The sequence below is a fragment of the Apodemus sylvaticus genome, chromosome 2 (genome assembly GCF_947179515.1).
Source record: "Apodemus sylvaticus chromosome 2, mApoSyl1.1, whole genome shotgun sequence".
Lineage (NCBI taxonomy): Eukaryota > Metazoa > Chordata > Mammalia > Rodentia > Muridae > Apodemus > Apodemus sylvaticus.
In genome coordinates this window covers 163,623,142-163,641,663 of record NC_067473.1, presented here as the reverse complement: position 1 = coordinate 163,641,663, position 18,522 = coordinate 163,623,142, and the positions used below count along the sequence as shown (strand labels likewise).

The 18,522-nt window shown below is 55.0% G+C and overlaps 1 protein-coding gene across 5 annotated transcripts in view; it reads left to right on the top strand.

Annotated features, from left to right (window-relative positions):
- Tspan9 (tetraspanin 9) overlaps positions 1 to 17,360 on the top strand; it is a 190,023-nt gene extending 172,663 nt beyond the window's left edge. For all 5 annotated transcript variants that reach the window (XM_052174946.1, XM_052174950.1, XM_052174948.1 and 2 more), the window contains 6 exons: positions 11,265 to 11,456; positions 11,731 to 11,805; positions 12,048 to 12,149; positions 12,698 to 12,829; positions 13,340 to 13,423; positions 14,184 to 17,360. In XM_052174946.1, coding sequence (XP_052030906.1) covers positions 11,265 to 11,456; positions 11,731 to 11,805; positions 12,048 to 12,149; positions 12,698 to 12,829; positions 13,340 to 13,423; positions 14,184 to 14,255 — 657 coding nt within the window. In that variant the 3' untranslated portion in view covers positions 14,256 to 17,360. The remainder of the gene's footprint in view (positions 1 to 11,264; positions 11,457 to 11,730; positions 11,806 to 12,047; positions 12,150 to 12,697; positions 12,830 to 13,339; positions 13,424 to 14,183) is intronic.
- The last annotated feature ends 1,162 nt before the right edge of the window (positions 17,361 to 18,522 follow it).

The window sequence follows — 18,522 nt, the reverse complement described above, 5'->3', positions numbered from 1 at the left end:
GTGTTGCAGCTCTCTACACTGCTTAGCACACCATTCCCGCTTCTGCCGACTCATATTGAGTGAGAAGCTGTTGAAAAAGCAGACTAAGATAAGGTTTGGGATTCTCTAGGTCCGTAGGAGGCACACTGGGGTACAGTGGTGAGATTGGGAAGATGGCAGATTGCGTTGGAAATCCAGCCTCCTTCCTGCTCGTGTGCAAGTAGAGGCAGGCTACCCAGCTTCTCAGATTCTTATGCTCATGAGTTACAGACTCCTGTGGTAAGGCTAGGGTCCAGCTCCTGACTGGGGATGAAGAGTGGATCCGTGCTGGCTTCATCGTTGGTGTTGTCCCTCTGTCCTCACCATGCCCTCACCATTGTCATCAGTTCTTCTTTCTTGCGCCGAGCCACACCTGCAGTGCTGCATTGTACTAGGCTAGGTTTGACTTCTCAGCTGAGTTGTCCCAGGAGGGACTAGGAGAGTGTACCTCCAGGCCACAGGGCTTACTAACACAAGGCACCATGGCTAGCCTTCCTTCCTAACCTAGGTCTGTGTGTAAGGGACACCCCTCACTCCTTTGAGAAGCCAGTGGGAAGCTTAGGTGTAGGGTGTGGTGGCTTACACACCCAGTGGGAAGCTTAGGTGTAGGGTATGGTGGCTTACACACACAGTGGCTGACTCTGTAGGTTGCTTTGCTCTTGTAGGTCTCTGTGCCCTTGGTCCATCATCTGGACCTCCTGGAGTTGGGAAGAGTGGGTGGGGCATCAGAGACAAGGTGCTCAGAGGGGGTTGATGCTCGGTTGCCTCCTGAGTGCTTGACCGTGACCTCCACCAGGAGATGGCAGAGATGGGCTGGGACAGGGGCTCTGTGGGCAAGGCCTGGCTCTACATACAAACTGCATGACTGTGGCTAATATGCTAGGTGACCCTGGGGACCATCAGCCTTCAGCAGGAGTCGCCATGTGCATCTTGGAAGGCAGAGGGTGACCCACAATTCCATCTTGCAAGAGCACAGCAGGCCAGGCTCTTGGCACAAGTTGAGAGGGATCTCAGGTCGTCACTTCAGTTGGTGCTGAGACCATCTCTGGCAGAGACCCAAGCCTAACTAGCCATGTCCCCCACAAGGCATGTCAGAAATGCTACCCTTCTGGCGTGGGCGGGTGCAGCTCTGGCTGGCAGTTCAGTCAGACTGAGGGCCCCTGATCCCTCAAGAAGACAGATCACAGGCTGACTGTGCTAACGGGCTAAAGAGATCCAGTGTGGTCTCAGGCCGAGGGGCAGACCTGATGGTACCCATCAGCCACGGGTTTGCTGATCTCTCTCTCTCTCTCTCTCTCTCTCTCTCTCTCTCTCTCTCTCTCTCTCTCTCTCTCTCTCTCTCTCTCTCTCTCTGTAATTACAGTGTCATTTCCTTGACTTGGGTGCTCAAAGATTCATACTCACGCCCTTACAAAATGGCCTCCCCTCAGGTGAGGTACAAGGTGGTGGCACAAAGTGGCAATGTGCTGTCACCATGTAGCCCTTTCCATGACTGGAGGTGGGGCAAACTTTCCCAACACAGGGGAGCAGACCCTGGCCCTGTTTTGGGGGGAGTGGGGATGGGGAAGGTGAACCACAGGCAAACTGAACTCTGCCATAGAATGTAATATGAATTCACAGTTCCCTTGTCCGCTTCCCAACCCCCACACTTTCAAAAAGTTTGAGCCCAGGACTTTGTGCAGTGTTTATATTCCAAGGAGCTCCAGGCGCACAGACGGTGGCTGCCTACTCCTCCTTGCAATGTCCACCATGATGAGAGGTGCTCCCTCCTCTCGCTCAGTGAGCAGAGAAACATCGGAAGGCTCGAGTGGCCTCCCAGGGCACACTACCTCACCACACCTTGGTTTCTGGTCCTGAGGTTTGGCTGCCAATGGTCCTGCCTCCTCCCAAGGTGACTCACAGCTATGCTGTCATCCTTACACCGCTGACCCTGCCTCCCCGACAGACCCAGCCAAGGCTCCTGGCACTGATGTTGTCACGAGTGCCTTTTGCCTCCATTGGCATACCTTGAAACAAACATGGGGACAGAGCAGAGATGTTGGTGTCCTTAGCGTCTTTTCCCTAGGCCTCAGACGCTCCGGCAAGTGCTATGTCCTTAGGGCTGCCCACCTCACAATGACCTTGGAGTGGAGATGGTGCCTCAGTGTGGTGCCAGTCTGCATCCTCAGCTCTTCCCCGCTGTAAAAGCGTGGGTACATGTGGCCCGGGGTACAGATGAGTCCTGGTGAGAGCTACTGTTCCTCCCTCACCTCCCCGAGCCCACCTCAGCATAAAACACTGGCCTAGCACGAGGTCCATGGCCAGGTGGGTTACTGGATTTGGGGTGGCCCGAAGCACCATACTGTTTCCTGCTGAGCACAGGTGGTGGGGAGTAGGCATTCCAGAGGTCAGGGAGTTCCCCTCCCCTTCTACCAAAGGACCATTCTAGTCCAGTGTACTGGTTCAGGAGGCAGAGACATGGAGGCCATGACTGAAATCAGTATTCCTCTTGGGACTGTTTCCTGAGCCTGCCCTGTCTGTGTTAGCCCACGATCTCCTTCCTGTGTATTCCAAAATACAGGGACAATCCAAGGAGCAATTGTGTGCCTGTTGAATGAAGCTCTCAGTCTGGGGACCCAGACCCTGACCCCTGCTGCCAAGAACCAGCGGAAACTGGTTACATCGGTGAAAGCCCGGGGACATAGAGTCACGCGTATGCCCTGGTATACCTTCTCCCTGACACTTGCCTGAGTCCCATCTCACTTGAAGCCGGTGGCCACCAGGCTAAGCAGAGCTCTTGGCCCAGAAGGTGCCTGTCTGGGAAGAAATCACACTTCTGCCAGAGTGCGCCAGTGTGGGAAGGGCAGCAGAGGCGATCGGTGTTTATGGACTACTGAGTAATCCCTCCTCCTATGCACGGCTGGCAGGCGCTCTGTGTCATCTGGGGCTCCTTGGCATCGCGGCCACACATCATCTTGTGGGCCTTCTGGGAGCCGGTCCTCAAGCATCATGCTTTCAGGGGCATGAGCACCCTTGGGGGGCAGGCGTGGCACCCCTACCCATCTTAATGTCCAGCCACATGGGACACTACAGCCCATTTCAACTGGTGGAGGGACACAAGCTTCGAAGAAAGCTGATGGGCCTGGGAAGAGTGTGGATTGGGGCGGCCACCCTGGGCGGGCGCCCTTTCCTCCTGGGGGAGTGAGCCGGGACAGCACAGGGTAGGCGGCAAGAAGTCTTTACCCCTTGTCTTATCCAAGTAGACCAGCATCTTGCTGCATCCTTCAGTGGGCTGTGAACCCCAGGACAGGTCCAGATTCTCCTCTTCACACTGGGTCATCCCTGAGCCCCACCACCCCATGTAAAGAGCAAGGCACTGTGTGGAGCTGATCCCCATATGCCAAAGCCAGACCCCAGAGTCCCATCAGATGAGTCATAGGCAGCCGTGACCCTCCCAGAGATGAGAGGACAGTGAGCCCTTGGTGCCTCTGGTGGGAGGTGGTGTCTGTGTTTTGCCTCCGCTGAGGCCCTTAGTGCTCCGGAAAGTGACAGATGCTGTCCTTGGGCCTTGCAGGATTGTCCTTGACATGGTTTTCCCCATCCCCACATAGATACTAAAACACAACTGGGCTCACTCTGTACTTGGGGGTCAGGGGTGGTGGGGAAATTAGGGAAGAGGTGACAAGGGTGTGTGAAGAGACTTGACACTCTGGAGTTATATTCAAGAGCAGCAACCTCGAGATGTGCAAATGCGTGCGTGCGCGCACACACACACACACACACACACTCACACTCACACTCACACACTCACACATAGACCCCAAGCACATCTGTATAGAACCAGCCGGTGGTGGAATCATCAAAATGTAACTGGGTTGTAGGATGCAGGTGCTTTATGCAATGTTTATTTGGGGGAAAATTGGGCTTAGAAATATGGGTGTGATCTCCCTGTCACCCCTAAGCTGGGACTGTGAAGTGGAGCTGTGAAGAAATTGGAGCTTGTGAGGAGAAACAGCAGCCAATGAAGAACGACCAAGGAATGGTTCTATTCAGTTTGAAATTCTGCACACACTCAACAGGCCGGCTGCCGCGGCTACCAGTCAAACCAATGGGGCTTTGGCGGAGCTCCGAGTGTGGGAGGGGAGACGCGTGTGCCTGCACTGGTTCCCTCCAGCTAGAGTGACTTTCAGTGTGAGACAGATGAGCAGCAGAGGGTGACTCAGAGGTGAAGGATGTAAAAGCCCTCTCCTAGGCCAGGAGACTTGGGAGAGAACGTCGCTAAGTACACATGTTCAAATATTTAAAGGCCTGTCACAGTCGCTCCTGGTGAGCCTCTCGGAAATGAGGACTGATGCACGTTAGCCACAGGGAAGCGGGATCTACAGTTAATAGAGTCCTTCCCTGGAGTTATATGGAGGGGACTGGAGTGCGGACTGCAGGCGAAAACTCAGCTCAGATCCGGGGGCCTTTGTGGCTGCCCCCCTCCGGCCCTTGCAAATCTCTGCAGCCACCAACCTCCTGCTGGCTGGGTGACTTTGGCAGAAGTCTCTGACTTTGTCCTTTCTTTTCCCTGGGTGTGGAATTGGAAACGTGCTCCACGGCTCCCCTCCTCACCAGCCACCAGCCGGCTGTCTCTCTTTATGGCTATGAGAATGAACGAGCAGCAGAGCCCTCAGAGGGAGGGAAGAGGGCCGCCTGTAATACTAAGCAGTAGCCCCTCTCCCGCCATGGTGGATCCTCGCTGCTGCCCACTGCAAAGTTCTTAGCGGGTCGGTGTCTTTCAGGGCTGGCAGGCTTTTAAAGGAGCCAGTGTGTCAGGCACCGCAATTAAAATCGTTACAATTGTCTCTCTTATTTGCCATATCTGATAATTTATTAGATGCCAATATGTCTTAGGCACTGGGGAAGCTGTGAGCCCCTGTGTTCCGATGTCTCCTGCTGGCCAAGAGGGGGGCCCGGGGATGGCGTAGGGCCACTGCTGGAATCTACACCCAGAGCCCATGTCTGGGGAAGCTCTCTTCAGGTGTAGGAGGTAGAGGGGCTGAGAGGGCCAGTAGTGTGCAGGGCTGTGCTTGGCTGGGGCAGGCAAACACACCTCAACCACGCCAGGAGTTCCTGAAGCAGGGACTGGAGCTTCCGGGAGTGGGGAGGACAGGGGATGTAAGGAGCTTCTTTTTTGAGTGGGAATGTAGGTGTGCATGTGCCCCTGTTCCTGAGCTGTGCCCTGCTCAGGCCTCTTGCCACCCACCCACCCACCTACCCACCCACCCACCCGCCCACCTACCAATTCAGTTGCTAAAGAAACATTCAGTGTTCCGTTCTGAGTATTTTCTGGGCCCTGTGGTGGAAAGACAATGGAAGACCATGAATCTGGACCTCAAAAGGAGCTATGGTTTTTTTTTGTGACAGAAGTCTGGGGGTGGGGGGAAGGCTAGCATGAACTTGTGATATGCCCTGGGTCAGCCCACCCTGGGAGAGTCCACCTTTTCCCTTGTGAAAGGCTGGATGGGTGGGGCTGATATGGAGTCTCATCGGATGGGGATAGAATCCCCAGAACCTGGTGAATTTGAAGCAACTATGCGCCTGGAGAAACGGGGTGCCTGTGTGGATGTCTTACCTAGAGACAGAAATGTGTTTGAACCTGATCAGTCAGTATGTACCAACCCGAAGATGAGATGTGGCCAGTTAGCGTGTGGCTAATGGTGTGGGGGATTTGGCTGCTGCAGGGTTAACTTGGTGTGTCCACATTGCTTTGGGGCCTCAGTTTACCTGCTAGACATGTGCTGGGTGAGTTCCCAGGAGACGAGGGAGCCTGAGACAGGCTGATGGACTCATGTCCTCCAGGGAGCCTGCACCTTTCCTTTTGCGGGACCAGGATGAGGTCCAGACGGCCACAGTGCATGGACAAGACTGGGGTCCATTCCTGACCATGAAGATATATCATGAGCAGAGCAGACCTACGTCCCAGCCTTGATGGGCTGGGCTCATGCGTTAGGTTAGGGGTTTGTCTTATCAAGTTCGGATGTTGGTTTCTTTGCAGCCCTGAAATGAAACTTTTGAAAGGCGCTTGGCTGAGTGAGCTACAGAGGAAGCTTAGGAGCCACCTTTCTTGCTCTTGCTTAGAGACAGGTTCCAATCAGGCCTGGACCACATGAGGGAACGGAAGACCCCACTTAGCTGGTGCCTATAGTGGCTGGGTCCTGGTGCTCCTGAGTCACTCTGCCTCGCCCCAGATTCTCCAGCCTTGGGTTCTGTGGCAGCTCGGTCATCTCAGCTGAGACAACCCTCTGGTTTTAGAAGGGAATGTTCTCGAATGCCACTTCCTGAGCTCTCCGGCACCCAGCTTTGGCTGGGCCACCAAAGCCTTATGCTTCCTGAGTGGTTCCCACCACAGGGATAGAGGTGGTTCCCTGCCGCCCTCCTGCCTCACCCTGGCCCTGGTACTCTGACTTTAGAGCTGGCTTCCTGTCTTCATGCCCCCCTGTTGCCCAGGGCAGGCCTTGGTCCCCGACCCCACAGTGGACCTGTGTCTGAGGTCACCTCCTCTGTGTCTGAGGTCACCTCCTCTCTCTTGGCCGCGGCATCTACTGGATGTGAGCTCTGGCCAGCTTCTGCCCTAGCTTGAAGCCTCCCAGAGAGTCTGTGCCATCTTACCATCTTTTTCAGGGTCACCAGGGAGAATGGGAGTGCTCCCCCTAGTGGCAGTGTTCTCAAGGAATTAACTGGCACCTGGCTTGGGGAGGGCCTCAAGATGGGGGTTTCAGCCTCTTTGGTATCAGGCTAAACAGTGCCCTGTGGCATCTTATTCCCAGCACTGCAGCTTATTTAACTGTGTCCCTTGGCCTCTGTGCTCCTCATGCCAAAAGCATTTCCCCTGTGCTCTCCCACTTTAGTTGTGACAATGGAAGGGTCTCCAGGTGTCCCCAGCGAGCAGGAACTCTCCTGCCTGAGATCCACTGGTCTAGGGGGCAGAAGCAGCGTTCCTGGAGCTTGGCTAGGCCCGGGCTAGAAGTGAACAGAGCAGAGATCCAATCTAAACCACAGCTTAAAGAGGACCCAGCCTTGGAGAGCTACCGAATCTTCAGGGTGCACAAGACCCACGTGAGGAGAGAGACGTTTTGAAAAGGGCTCCAGCAGCTTTCTGTAGGGTAAACTGAAAAGCAGGTCCAGGACAGACAGACGGACGGGTCTGGCGTGGATGGGACTGAGGCAGGATGTCTTAGAGTTTGCTACTGGCAGGCAGGTCTCCTAGGGAGTAGCAGACACAGAAGGAGCAGCTGAAGCTGGAGAGTAGCAGGCTTTCATCCCAGCCTGGCAGTGCCTTTCATATCTCCCCCAGTCTTTAGCTGGAAAACGAAGCCCCGATCTTTGTTTTCTTCTTTCCTGGAGCCTCAGGTGGGGCTGGGTCACGTAGTAGAAGGTTTATGTCAACAGGAGACCGCCAAGGACAAGGGTCGCTTTATGCATGTGCTGTGGTACAGGAGGTCGCCTGAGAGGACTAAAGGGGCCTGGTGGGCTGGGAATGGGTCTGGGGGCTTTGGAAGGAGGCTGTCCAGGAGTTGGGCTCAGGTTCCCTATGCTGGGACTGCCTGGATCTCAGCCTGGTGAGACCTCAGGTGGGAAGTAAGGTGAACCGTGAATTTGGGGGCTCAGGCTCCTGAGCTGATGCCTGGGAAGCTTAATGACCATATTGAATATTGTGGGCTGTGAAGTCAGAGAACCAATTGGGAGAAACATGGCCCCGGGAAGCTCTGAACTGCTGAAGTTTCCCATGGACATGCTCCTGAAAACCACAGGAGCTCCCCAAGAATAGAAGGGACCCAGCAGACCTGCTTCTGATGAGCGGGATGGGAGAAGGCTCTGCCTTAACATGGGCGCCCTGGAGGCCGGCAGTAGCAGGATGGTGGGGGCACCTTACAGCCCCAGGAGGGTATTCAGTTACTCATTCTAGGGTCCGATTTATAGAGCCATAAATCTTTAGTTCAGAATCATGAAGTTTCCAGGGTATGATTAATGAAAGAAAAATTGAGACGGCAGCTCAGAAAACTGATCGGATTGAAGAAAGTCTGGATGCAAGTTTTGGGCATCATGGCCAACCCAACAAGCTTCTGAACCAGACTGGAGCGCCACCTTGTGGTCACAGAGGGCATTCGCGTGCACCCATTCCTGTTACAAGGTTTTGAGGTGATAGTGGCTCTGATCCTAGGAACCTCAACATGGTCTCTGTCCCTCTGGCACAGAAGCCATGATGTGACCTACCTCGGGTCTCCTGCAGCTCCCCAAATCATCTTTGGCTTAGAAATAGTTTATGTGCGTGCGTGTGTGTGTGTGTGTGTGTGTGTGTGTGTGTGCGTGCGTGCGTGCGTGCGTGCGTGTGTGTGTGTGTGTGTGTGTGTGTGTGTGTGTGTGTGTGTATAGTCTGGGCCATTCTGTTGTCCCATTTATCAGAATTCTCTTCAGTCTTCAAACCTAGCCCACTTTGAACACTGTCTGTCTCCCATGGGACTGTGTCTCATCGCTCCTGCATACTCCTCTGACGTGTGGCCACCAGCTCTTCCCTAGTCATTGCAGGAGTCCCCGCATGTGCTGGCCGCCTCTTGCCTTCAGTGGCTTCTTTGGGGAATAGCAGCGGTGATCCCTGCCAGAAGCATCTGTTAGCTCATGTCACCCTCAGTCCCAGGGCAGAACACCCATGTCTTCCTACCTTCAAGGTCCTGTTCTGTCCCCTAGCTGCGTTCCCTCTCTTCTGCCTACCACATGCCACAGTGGTCATTCTGTGACAGTCACACAGCGGCTTGTCCCCCTTGGCAGACGGTCATGGTCCTAATGAGGCCTCTTGACTTGATGTAGCCTTTTCTGAAGCGTCCGTGTCTCTTTATAGGGACACTCCATCAGCTCATTTATCTGTGCTTGTGTTGGTCGTGTGTGTGTGTGTGTGTGTGTGTGTGTGTGTGTGTGTGTGTGTGTGTGAGAGAGAGAGAGAGAGAGAGAGAGAGAGAGAGATCATGAGAATCTCCATTCCGTCTCTGGCAGGGCGTTTGCCAGGGCCGATCACTACTTCCTCCTGGCCCTGGCATTTGACCATGTGCCTGGTTGGAGTCTGTAGGCTTATGAGCGAAGGAAACGCAGCTCCTAGAAGCTGATAGCCCTCCCCCTCCCCGAGTGTCTCAGAGTGAAATTCCCTGTCTGTGCGTGTTTCTTCCCCACTCTCCAGCCGCCCTCACTGTACATAGCTCTGGCTGTCCTGGAACTCACTCTGTAGACTGTAGACTGGCTGGTCTTGAACTCGCCAAGATCCACCTACTTCTGCCTCCCAAGTGCTGGGATTAAAGACATGCACCACCCCAGCCAAAGTGGGATTTATTTGAGTCATTTACAGACTGTGGTCCTGCTGTTCCCACAGTGACTATCTATCTCCTCCAGGATTCCAGTGGTTGTTCAGTCCATGAGGCTGGCTGTCTCCACTGCTCTTTAGTATATACCAGAATCTAGAAGAAACAGGCTCTAATATCGGGAGCTAATATCTAATCAATATCTAGTACCAGGCACACCGGCAGTAGTTAAGGCGAACGAGCAAAGGCGTTTCCTTCTTCTGTCCTGGTTTAGGCTACCACCAGAAGGTGTGGCCCAGATTTAAGGTGGATCTTCCCACCTCAAAAGATCGGCAGCCAGGGTGAGTCTTTCCCACTTCAAATAATTCAGTAAAGAAAAATCCCTCACAGGTATACACAGCCTCTTGAGTTTTAACTTTTGATGTGGTCACATGGACAGCCAAGAAGAGTCATCGTGTTATTCCATGGGAAGGGATCAGCACCCCTGGGGTGTGACGGTCACAGTGCCCAGGCAGGCAGAGCTGAGGGGAAGCCCACACCGTGACTCTCAAGTCCTTCTCTCTGCGTGGAAAATTCTTGTCTTCCATCTCAGGCCTCCCACATGTCCGCCTATCCTTTGGTGATTGCGTGCCCTCCAACTGGTGTCTCTGACCCGGATAGTGACTGTCTCTTCTAAACTCCTGTAGCCATTATTTGGCGCCACTGAATCCTGGTAGATGCTGCGTTTTTATTGTTTCTGTTCAGCTAGAATGGAGGCCCCTGGAAGGCAGGTCTCTAACGTGGCTGCAGCTTTTCTGACTCAGAATACTGTGTGTTGTAGGTACTCAATACACACTGGCTGACTGATGGATTGGCTCCACAGCCTCAGCACACTTCCCTGGAGCTGGGGTGCGAGTGGGGCGAGCAGAGAGTGTCAGCTTGACTGAGCCAAACAGCGCAGGCAGGCGGGGAGGTTTGCAGCCGTGAGAGGGGCGCTTTCCCAGGCAGAGCTGCTGGCTTAGGTCATGGCTCAGGGGGTGCTGGGGAAGAGAGTCAGTTTACAGGCCCATTCGTTCTGTGGATGGTGAGGTGTGCTAATTCTTACTGCGCTGATAAAATACCTGACAAAAGCCACTTCTGGACTTTTTCTGTGGCTCACGGTTTGAGGGGACAGCCCATGGGGCTAGGGAAGGCATGGCGGCAGGAGCTCGGAGCCAGCTGTGTACATCCTACCTTAGGGATCAGAGAGAGAATGCTCGCTCTTCCCTCCTTTCTCAGTGTGTTAACCCGACACAGGGATGGTGCGCGCCCATTCAGGCTGGGTCTTCCCGCCCCCGTTAAGGCTTTCTGGAAACACCTGCACGCACATGCGCAGAGGTGTGTTTGGTGGTGCTCATCAAGATGCCAATGAAGAGTCACCAACACAGGAAGACAGCATGGACTCCCGTGTCTTGCCCCTTAGCCAGCCCATGAGTACCTTCTTCCCTTTACCCACGGACTTGCTTTCCAGACTTCAGAGAACAGTGGGTACATGACCCTCTGTTCAGGGTAGTAAGAAACACCCACCAAGGTTTTGCCTTTGAGAGCCAGTGCCGTGGGTTCTCTCCCATAGACCAACCAGTCACCCCAGCTCCAGCCTCCCTCCTGAGCATGGCAGTCTTCTCTGCCCGGAGGAGCAACCTGAGCGCACATTTGTGTAGTTTTCTATTTTTCCCTTCGTCTCATTGAGGTTGATCTTCATAGAGACCTCGTGAGATTTATGAGGCTGCCTCGTCCCATTCACTGGAGGGGAGACTGAGGCACGCAGTGGCCAGGGGGCGTGCCCTAGGCCTTGGGTCTGTGACAGTACCTAGCTTTTCATAATGATTTTGTATGTCGGAGTCAGGGGTGGGGCGCGTGCATGGGAGGTGGTGTGGGAGCGCTGGTGGTCTAACCGCCGCTTTCTTCCCCCTCCAGCTCTGTGGCTGTGGTCTGCTCGGAGTGGGCATCTGGCTCTCCGTGTCCCAGGGCAACTTTGCCACCTTCTCCCCCAGCTTCCCCTCGCTGTCTGCAGCCAACCTTGTCATCGCCATAGGCACTATCGTCATGGTGACGGGCTTCCTGGGCTGCCTGGGGGCCATCAAGGAGAACAAGTGTTTGCTCCTCAGCGTAAGTTGGGCCTCGTGTTCCCGCCGTTGTTTTCTGGGGCTCCCGAGATGAAGTCCATAGAAATTGTTTCTATAATGTTCTTTCCTTAGCCTTGGCTGTCCCCCACCCCCCTCAATTTCTCTCTGACATGTGGTCTGTCTGGGTTGGCTTAGGAGTAGATGATGCCTCCCAGCCTGGGAACCCTGCCTATCCTTCCCCCACCCCCATTCTCTGTCACCACCCACCCCTGGCCATGGTCACTGCCCTGGACCCACGTTTCCCCCCGCCTTTCCAGTTCTTCATCGTGCTGTTGATCATCCTGCTCGCAGAGTTGATCCTGCTCATCCTCTTCTTCGTCTACATGGACAAGGTAAGCCTTGCAGGGCGGGGCAAGATGGGAGGTCGCACGGCCCCGGGACTGGACCCCGGGGAAACGCTGGCTAACAGATCCTGCAGACTGGTCTGCAGGAGGCCTGAGGGTCCCACCCTAGCCCCTTCCCCTCCCTGTCTAGAAACGCTGCGCCAGCCTTCCCCGCTGGCCTGGTGTGGGTTAGGGAGGAGAGCCAGGGGCCTGGTGTCAGCCAACCTGTGGTGTTGCCCCTCGTCCGCCAGGTGAACGAGAATGCCAAGCAGGACCTGAAAGAGGGGCTGCTGCTCTACAACACGGAGAACAACGTGGGGCTCAAGAACGCCTGGAACATCATCCAGGCCGAGGTGCGGCCCCCGCCTCCGCGTGGCGTAGGATGGGGCAGGCCACAGGGCGCCCGAGCGCCTGAGCCGTTGGGAGAACCATCCCCACTGGGCATTTTCCTAGACCTGAAGAGTCAGGCGGTAGCGTGGGATGCTACTGGGGAGGGGTGAAGCAATGAGTGTGTGAGGCACAGGACACGGGCCTCAGGAGTCACAGATCACGCTTGGCTCAGGTGACAGGCTCTGATGGTGGCAGGAATGTCTCTGTTCCCCGATGCACACCCCACATAGACCCTGGGAATCAGCTTGGGAGGGCCCATCCCACAAAGGAAGGTGGAGGTCAGGGTGCTGGTGAGCACTGAGCTGGGCTCTTCCGCCACACATTCGGTGCTCGGCCCAGAGGGACGGCACCTTGCCCTCTTCCCCTGCTGGTGTAGGAAAGAGGAATCACTTACAACCTCTGGGGCCCTGGCTGCAGCTCAAAGAGGAGATGAGGAGTTCTTTGTCCCCATCCTTGTGCTCTTGGCTAGCTGCCTTGGTGGGGTTGACATATCTGGCCTCACTCCCCACAGATGCGGTGTTGTGGGGTCACTGACTACACAGACTGGTATCCAGTGCTCGGCGAGAACACAGTTCCTGACCGATGTTGCATGGAGAATTCCCAGGGCTGTGGGCGCAACAGCACCACCCCCTTGTGGAGAACGGTGAGGCTGGGTGTCAGCGCCTCCGGCTCACTGAGCCCATGTGCACTGGATGTGCCCTGCAGGAGGCATGATGGGAATTAGTTCACTGTGGGATGGGGAGAGGGGTACACTGAGTGAAGCCACCAGTGCCGTGTGTGTGTGTGTGTGTGTGTGTGTGTGTGTGTGTGTGTATGTGTGTGTGTGTATGTGTGTGTGTGTGTGTGTGTGTGTATGTGTGTGTGTGTATGTGTGTGTGTGTATGTGTGTGTGTGTGTGTATGTGTGTGTGTATATGTGTGTGTGTGTATGTGTGTGTGTGTGTATGTGTGTGTGTGTATGTGTGTGTGTGTGTGTGTGTGTGTGTGTGCAATGCAGCTGCCTGTTGCAAGTGGAGCCTAGGGGTTGGATGTTGCTACTAGGGAGGACCGGGCCTAAGGGTGGTAAGGGACTAGAATTAAGAACAAAGGGAGGGGCTAGGGCCAACTGAACGTAAGGCCAGGCCCGGGACCTTACGCTGTGGTTCTCCCCCCAGGGCTGCTACGAGAAAGTGAAGCTGTGGTTTGATGACAATAAGCACGTGCTGGGGACCATCGGCATGTGCATCCTCATCATGCAGGTGAGGAGACGCCCGAGCTAGCCGGGGCAACGTGGTGCTTAAGCGGCCTAGTCTGAGGTGTGCAGCGCCCAGCCCTGCAGTGATACCCTGCCCGGCCGCAGAGCTCTGAGTGAGGTCACACGTGCTAGGCGGGGCCCTGGACCAGCTGTTGAAGCCGGTGTCACCTGACACGCTCTCCGTGAGAGCCGAAGGCATTCAGTGTCCCTGGGCCACCAGCTTTACAAATGACATCTGGCACCGTGTTTGCAGCCACAGGTGGCCTCTACCTGCACCTCGGCGTCTCCGCCCACTTTCAGGCTTCTGGTTGGGGAGCATAAATGGGATTTGATGTTGTTCAAGACGCTTACCAAAGGAATCACTGCATGTGTTCTAGAACCAAATAGAGCTTGTTAGCGTGAATGGCAATGACTCTCGCATTCCCCCTGCTTCCTTGTTTTCCTACCTGGGTTCCTCTTACCTCTGTGGAGAGTCAGGTCCTGTATGCACCCTGCCTTCTCCCCATGCCCCAGAAATGTTACTATGTGAGTACCTTGGGATCTTTGATCAAAGGGACTGAGGTACGTCCACTTGTGTGCAGTTCCAGGCTGGGGCTTTGGTGGCTTCTGAGACCATGATTTCTTTGTTTTCTGCCTTATTTCCCAGCACGCTAGGTTATGCACTCTTTACATTAGGTTCTCTAGGGTAGTCCCAAGCTTAAGTGACAGAGATCTGACCCCAGGCCACAGGAGCATCCCTGTAAAGTCCCGTCCTTGTCTTTCAGATCCTGGGAATGGCCTTTTCCATGACTCTGTTCCAGCACATCCACCGGACGGGTAAAAAGTACGACGCCTGAGCGCGTGGCGGCGCCTGGCTCCACCCGGACTCCACGTGCCAGGGAAGAGGGCCTGGGCTGTGTCTCCTGCCTGCTCTCCGATGGCCGGCCACCCCGCACCACCTGCCAGCCCACCCTCCCCTGCCCACATCCTTGGCCTTAGACCTCGTGGAGGGCAGAGGCCCAGGGAGGAGGCATCATGCAGAGACCTCAGGGCTTGGGCGCCTGGACTCCTGTACCTGCATACTTGCCAAAGACGCCAGGGTGGGCAGGGTGGCCATGAGGAAGCCCCTTCAGTGGTGGGCGTCGGCCCCTGACCTTCCTCACATTGACACTTGTTCCTGTGTGGGGTGGAGACTCTGCCCCACAGAGGCCACTGCCGTCCATGGCTGCCCAGCCAGAGAGCCTGCCAGGGTGCAGTGTGGCACCGCCAGGTCAGGCCCCCTGGAGCGCCCTGCCCGGGTTTTTATACTGTAGTGTAACTTTTTTTTTATTATTATTTTACCCTGATTATGATTATTCAGGAATATTATCTCTCAGCTAAGTTTAGGGTTAGCTTTCTGATTTATAACTTTTTACTGTGTTGGCCTCCATAAAATGGTTTGAGTTTCCTTTTCCTGTGGGTGGGGGTGGGTAGGGAGAGAGGACCTCCATCCACTTTCAGTCAGGACACACCACTGTGCAACACTCACGAGGCTGGAGGGTGAGAAGAGCCAGTCTTTCCCCAAAACTCACCGAGGGAGAGGTTGTAGCCACGATACCGGGTCCTGCCAGGCCTGGAGACCATGGATGGGGCCAGAAGAGGCTGGCAGCATACAAAGCATGGGGCGTCGTCCTCTGGGGTGGGAGGACACTGCCTGAACCAGGGAGCCTCCTCAGCGGGGCATGCGTGGGTCACAGGAGGGTGAAGTACTTTACTGGGAGGAGGGGCAGTCAGGACAGTTGGTGGCGTTTCCTCTTCCTCCCGTGGTCCCTCTGTGGGCTTCCCTCCTGACCCACCAGCATCCTGCATCCCGAACGGCCACTCCCACACATTCCTGCTGCAAACCCCTCTGGCTCAGGCCCTGTTCTACTCACCCTGCTTTGGACAGTGGAAGCAGACATGTTCCTCCGCCCAGATGAAAACAGAGTCTCAGGATTACCCAGGAAGGGAGGCAGGGCTGGCGTCCAGGGCCAACCCCACCAGACTCACTGCGCTGCTGAGGGGAAAGGAGAGAGCCATGTGGGTCTCAGGACCACTCCTCCTCATTGCTGTACACACTGGGGGCGGGAGGCAGGCACCATATTCCATGCAACCTCAAAGAGACAAGATAGGGAAACTCTGAGAAGTCACACTTCCATTACCCCCGCAGCGCTGGGGAGGAGGCCCTCATTTGATACCCAGTGCTTGGTGTGGGAGATGGAGGCAGGCTGTACCCCAAGCTGTAGCAGCAGTCTTACCGGCACTGATACCCACCATGTCCTTCCGTAAAGACAACGGCCTGTGGGACTGGCCGAGCACCCTTGGGGATCCAGAGCGCCTCATTCTCAGGCCTTCGTGTGGCGGCTGCTTTTCTCATTCTATTTGACTCTTTACCAATATTTGCCACAGGCCAGGTCTTCCCTAATCTAGCCATGACATCCAACCAACCTATAACCCTTCTGACTTCCTTGAATAACAGTGCACAATCAGGGGTGTGGAACTTTCAATACGTTCAGGATTCAAGTTTTGGGGGTGAGAGAGGATAGCAGGGAACTCTCAGCAGGTTGGTCCCAGAAGTTGCCAGTTCTAGGAGATGGGATTGTGATGTTATTGGAGGAATGGCAGCCACTTCCGTGGGACCTCCAAGATGCAGAGTTCAGGTAGACCCATTACACAGGCAGAAAATGAGCATGGCACCTGCCGCATTATGAGTGTGGGTGGCTAGGGTAGCTCTGTTTATGCCTGTCTGTGGGTGTTTAAACTGTCATTAATGTCACCAACATCGAGGCCCCAGTACCTTAGGAGGTACTACACCTCCCTGCCTCGTCACCATCACGTCTCTAGAGTGCTTCAGGGTGTTGCCAGCCCCTGGATCCATAGCTGAAGTCCCCCAGCCTCACCAGCCCCACCTCAGCTGCCTGTTCAGCAGGGCCAGATCATAAGTCCCAAATTGCCTTTCTTTGTTTTAGCTGTGTGTGGCTGTGTAGCCATCTGCAGAGTCCTCATGGGGTAGAGGTCTTCATGCTCAGAGAGGCTGTCCCGAGACCCTCGGTTATCTTGGGGGAATGGCCCTCAAATGCTAGAAAGGCCACATGGAGGAAGGCCCTGGGAGACGGCTGAGTGCTTCTCTGATACTCTAGGCTGTGAGCTCACTGAGGTCCTGCTGTGAGACCTCCCCCACCCGTGGCCTCCCTTGCCTAAGGCAGAGATGTTTCCTCAGGTCCCGTGCAAGCAATTTGCAGACCTGACTCAGAAAGTCCTCTTGGTTTGCAGGTGACCTCAAGGAAATAGCCTCTGGCATTTCTCCACGGCCAGCTGACTGGCAGTGGGGCTCAGAGGGTAGGGTCTGGAAACTGTTCTCGGATGACTGACAGGTGTCAGGGTGCACGTCTCCTTGTGCCTCTGAGCTGGCACAGTGTCACTCTTTTCTCTCCGCCAGCCTGGACCTGCACCTCAGCTGTCTCCCCTCGCACACACTCTGGCCTGACTTAGACTTAAGTGGTCAAGCCTCCAGCACACTTCAGGTGGATGGAATTGGTTGTCCCCTCTTCTCTGCCCACCCTCTGGTGGAGGTGCTAATGATCAGGGACATGGCACAGGACAGGGAGCTGGGTACCAGGTGCTTGGGGTCTGTTCTCTGCCCCACGGCCCCTGGCATCCCTCCTCATGCCCCTGTTCTCTCATTTCCCTCCCCTCCTCCATGATAGTGGCCTCCTGGCCTCCCCTCCCTCCGTGGGCATTCTGAGGAGTGAGGCCTTTGGGCCTCCACTTGCCTTGCTGTCCCTGGGTGGCCAGAGAGCCGGCAGTGCACGCTTATTGGTTTCGAATGCACTTTCTGCTGCTTGCAATGCCTTGTCTGCATCTCCTTCACCCCAGGTCCCGCGTTAACGAACACCATGTTTTTAGCATGTTTTTAAATAAAAACTGATCATGTGTCAAAAGCACAGGCAGACTGTTATTTAGTGGTGTGTTTTCTCCCTGGAGCCATGACCAGGATGGAGGGACCCAGAGGAAAACCAGACAGTCCCCTGTGAGAGGACCTCATTCTGTGGCCTGGTTTTCAGATTTCCAGGACGAATGGTTCTCTGTCCCCTCTATGGAGCCCAGGGGAATCCTAACACATAGACCTCTTGCTTGGTGTCTGACACAGACTTAATCAGGAGTTTCCAGGGACCCAAGCCTTCTGCATGAGAGGCTGTCATTTCACCTCAGTGAGATGTCACCTCAGTGTCACCCACAGTTGGCTGGTACCGTGGAAGGAGTGAGAATCAGGCCCTTACTTCCTGTGGGTGAAGGCTATCAGGATAGGTATACTCTTACCCCAATTCCTCTGCTGCTTATGAAGGTTCTTTTGGGCCTGGCATCTTTACCAGGAGTGTGGGGACCTCACGATGTCCTTTGTTCCCGGCAACATCCTTTGAGGTAGCTTCAGACACCCTCCAAGGAAGTCTGAAAATAAGAGTCTGAGGATAGTCATGGAGGAAGCAGGAGCGTAACTTGACTGGCAGGCATGTCAGCCAATCCTGGAGTCCTTGATGCCTCCCTGGTGTCAGAAGTCTCCTGCTGCCTCAGTTGGGTCCTATCTTAGGGGCAGATGAAGGCAGCCCAGAGTTTCCTTTGCCCAGGGACACCGAGTGCTACAGGACAGGCATCTAGAGGATGAAAAGGACGTGAGGCAGTCCCAAACCCCTCCAGATGTGCAGCAGTGTCCCCCTCTCTCAAGGGAGTGGCCAGGTTGACACCACATTGTCCCAAAGCATCAACCTGCAGTGGTTTGCTTCTAGGACTTCATCTCGAGTTTTGGGTTAAGTCCAAAGGTCTAGCTAGAGTCCCTGCACCCTCCCTAGACTTATCAGAGGAAGGGTCTGGTCATTCCCATCTGTTGAGGGTCAGCTGGGTCATGGGAATTGGCAAGGAAGCTACTTCTCATCTGTCCATTTGCTCCTACACCTGTGCCAGGGTGTGGCCACGTTTGCTGGTATTTGCCAGCTCAGTGTGCTGTCTGGCTACTGGTGGTTCACCATGGCACAGGAACCTCTTTGTTAGTACTTTGGGTCAATGAGCCAAGCCAGAATAGTCAGGGGCCTCTGGAGACTTCTGACAGGT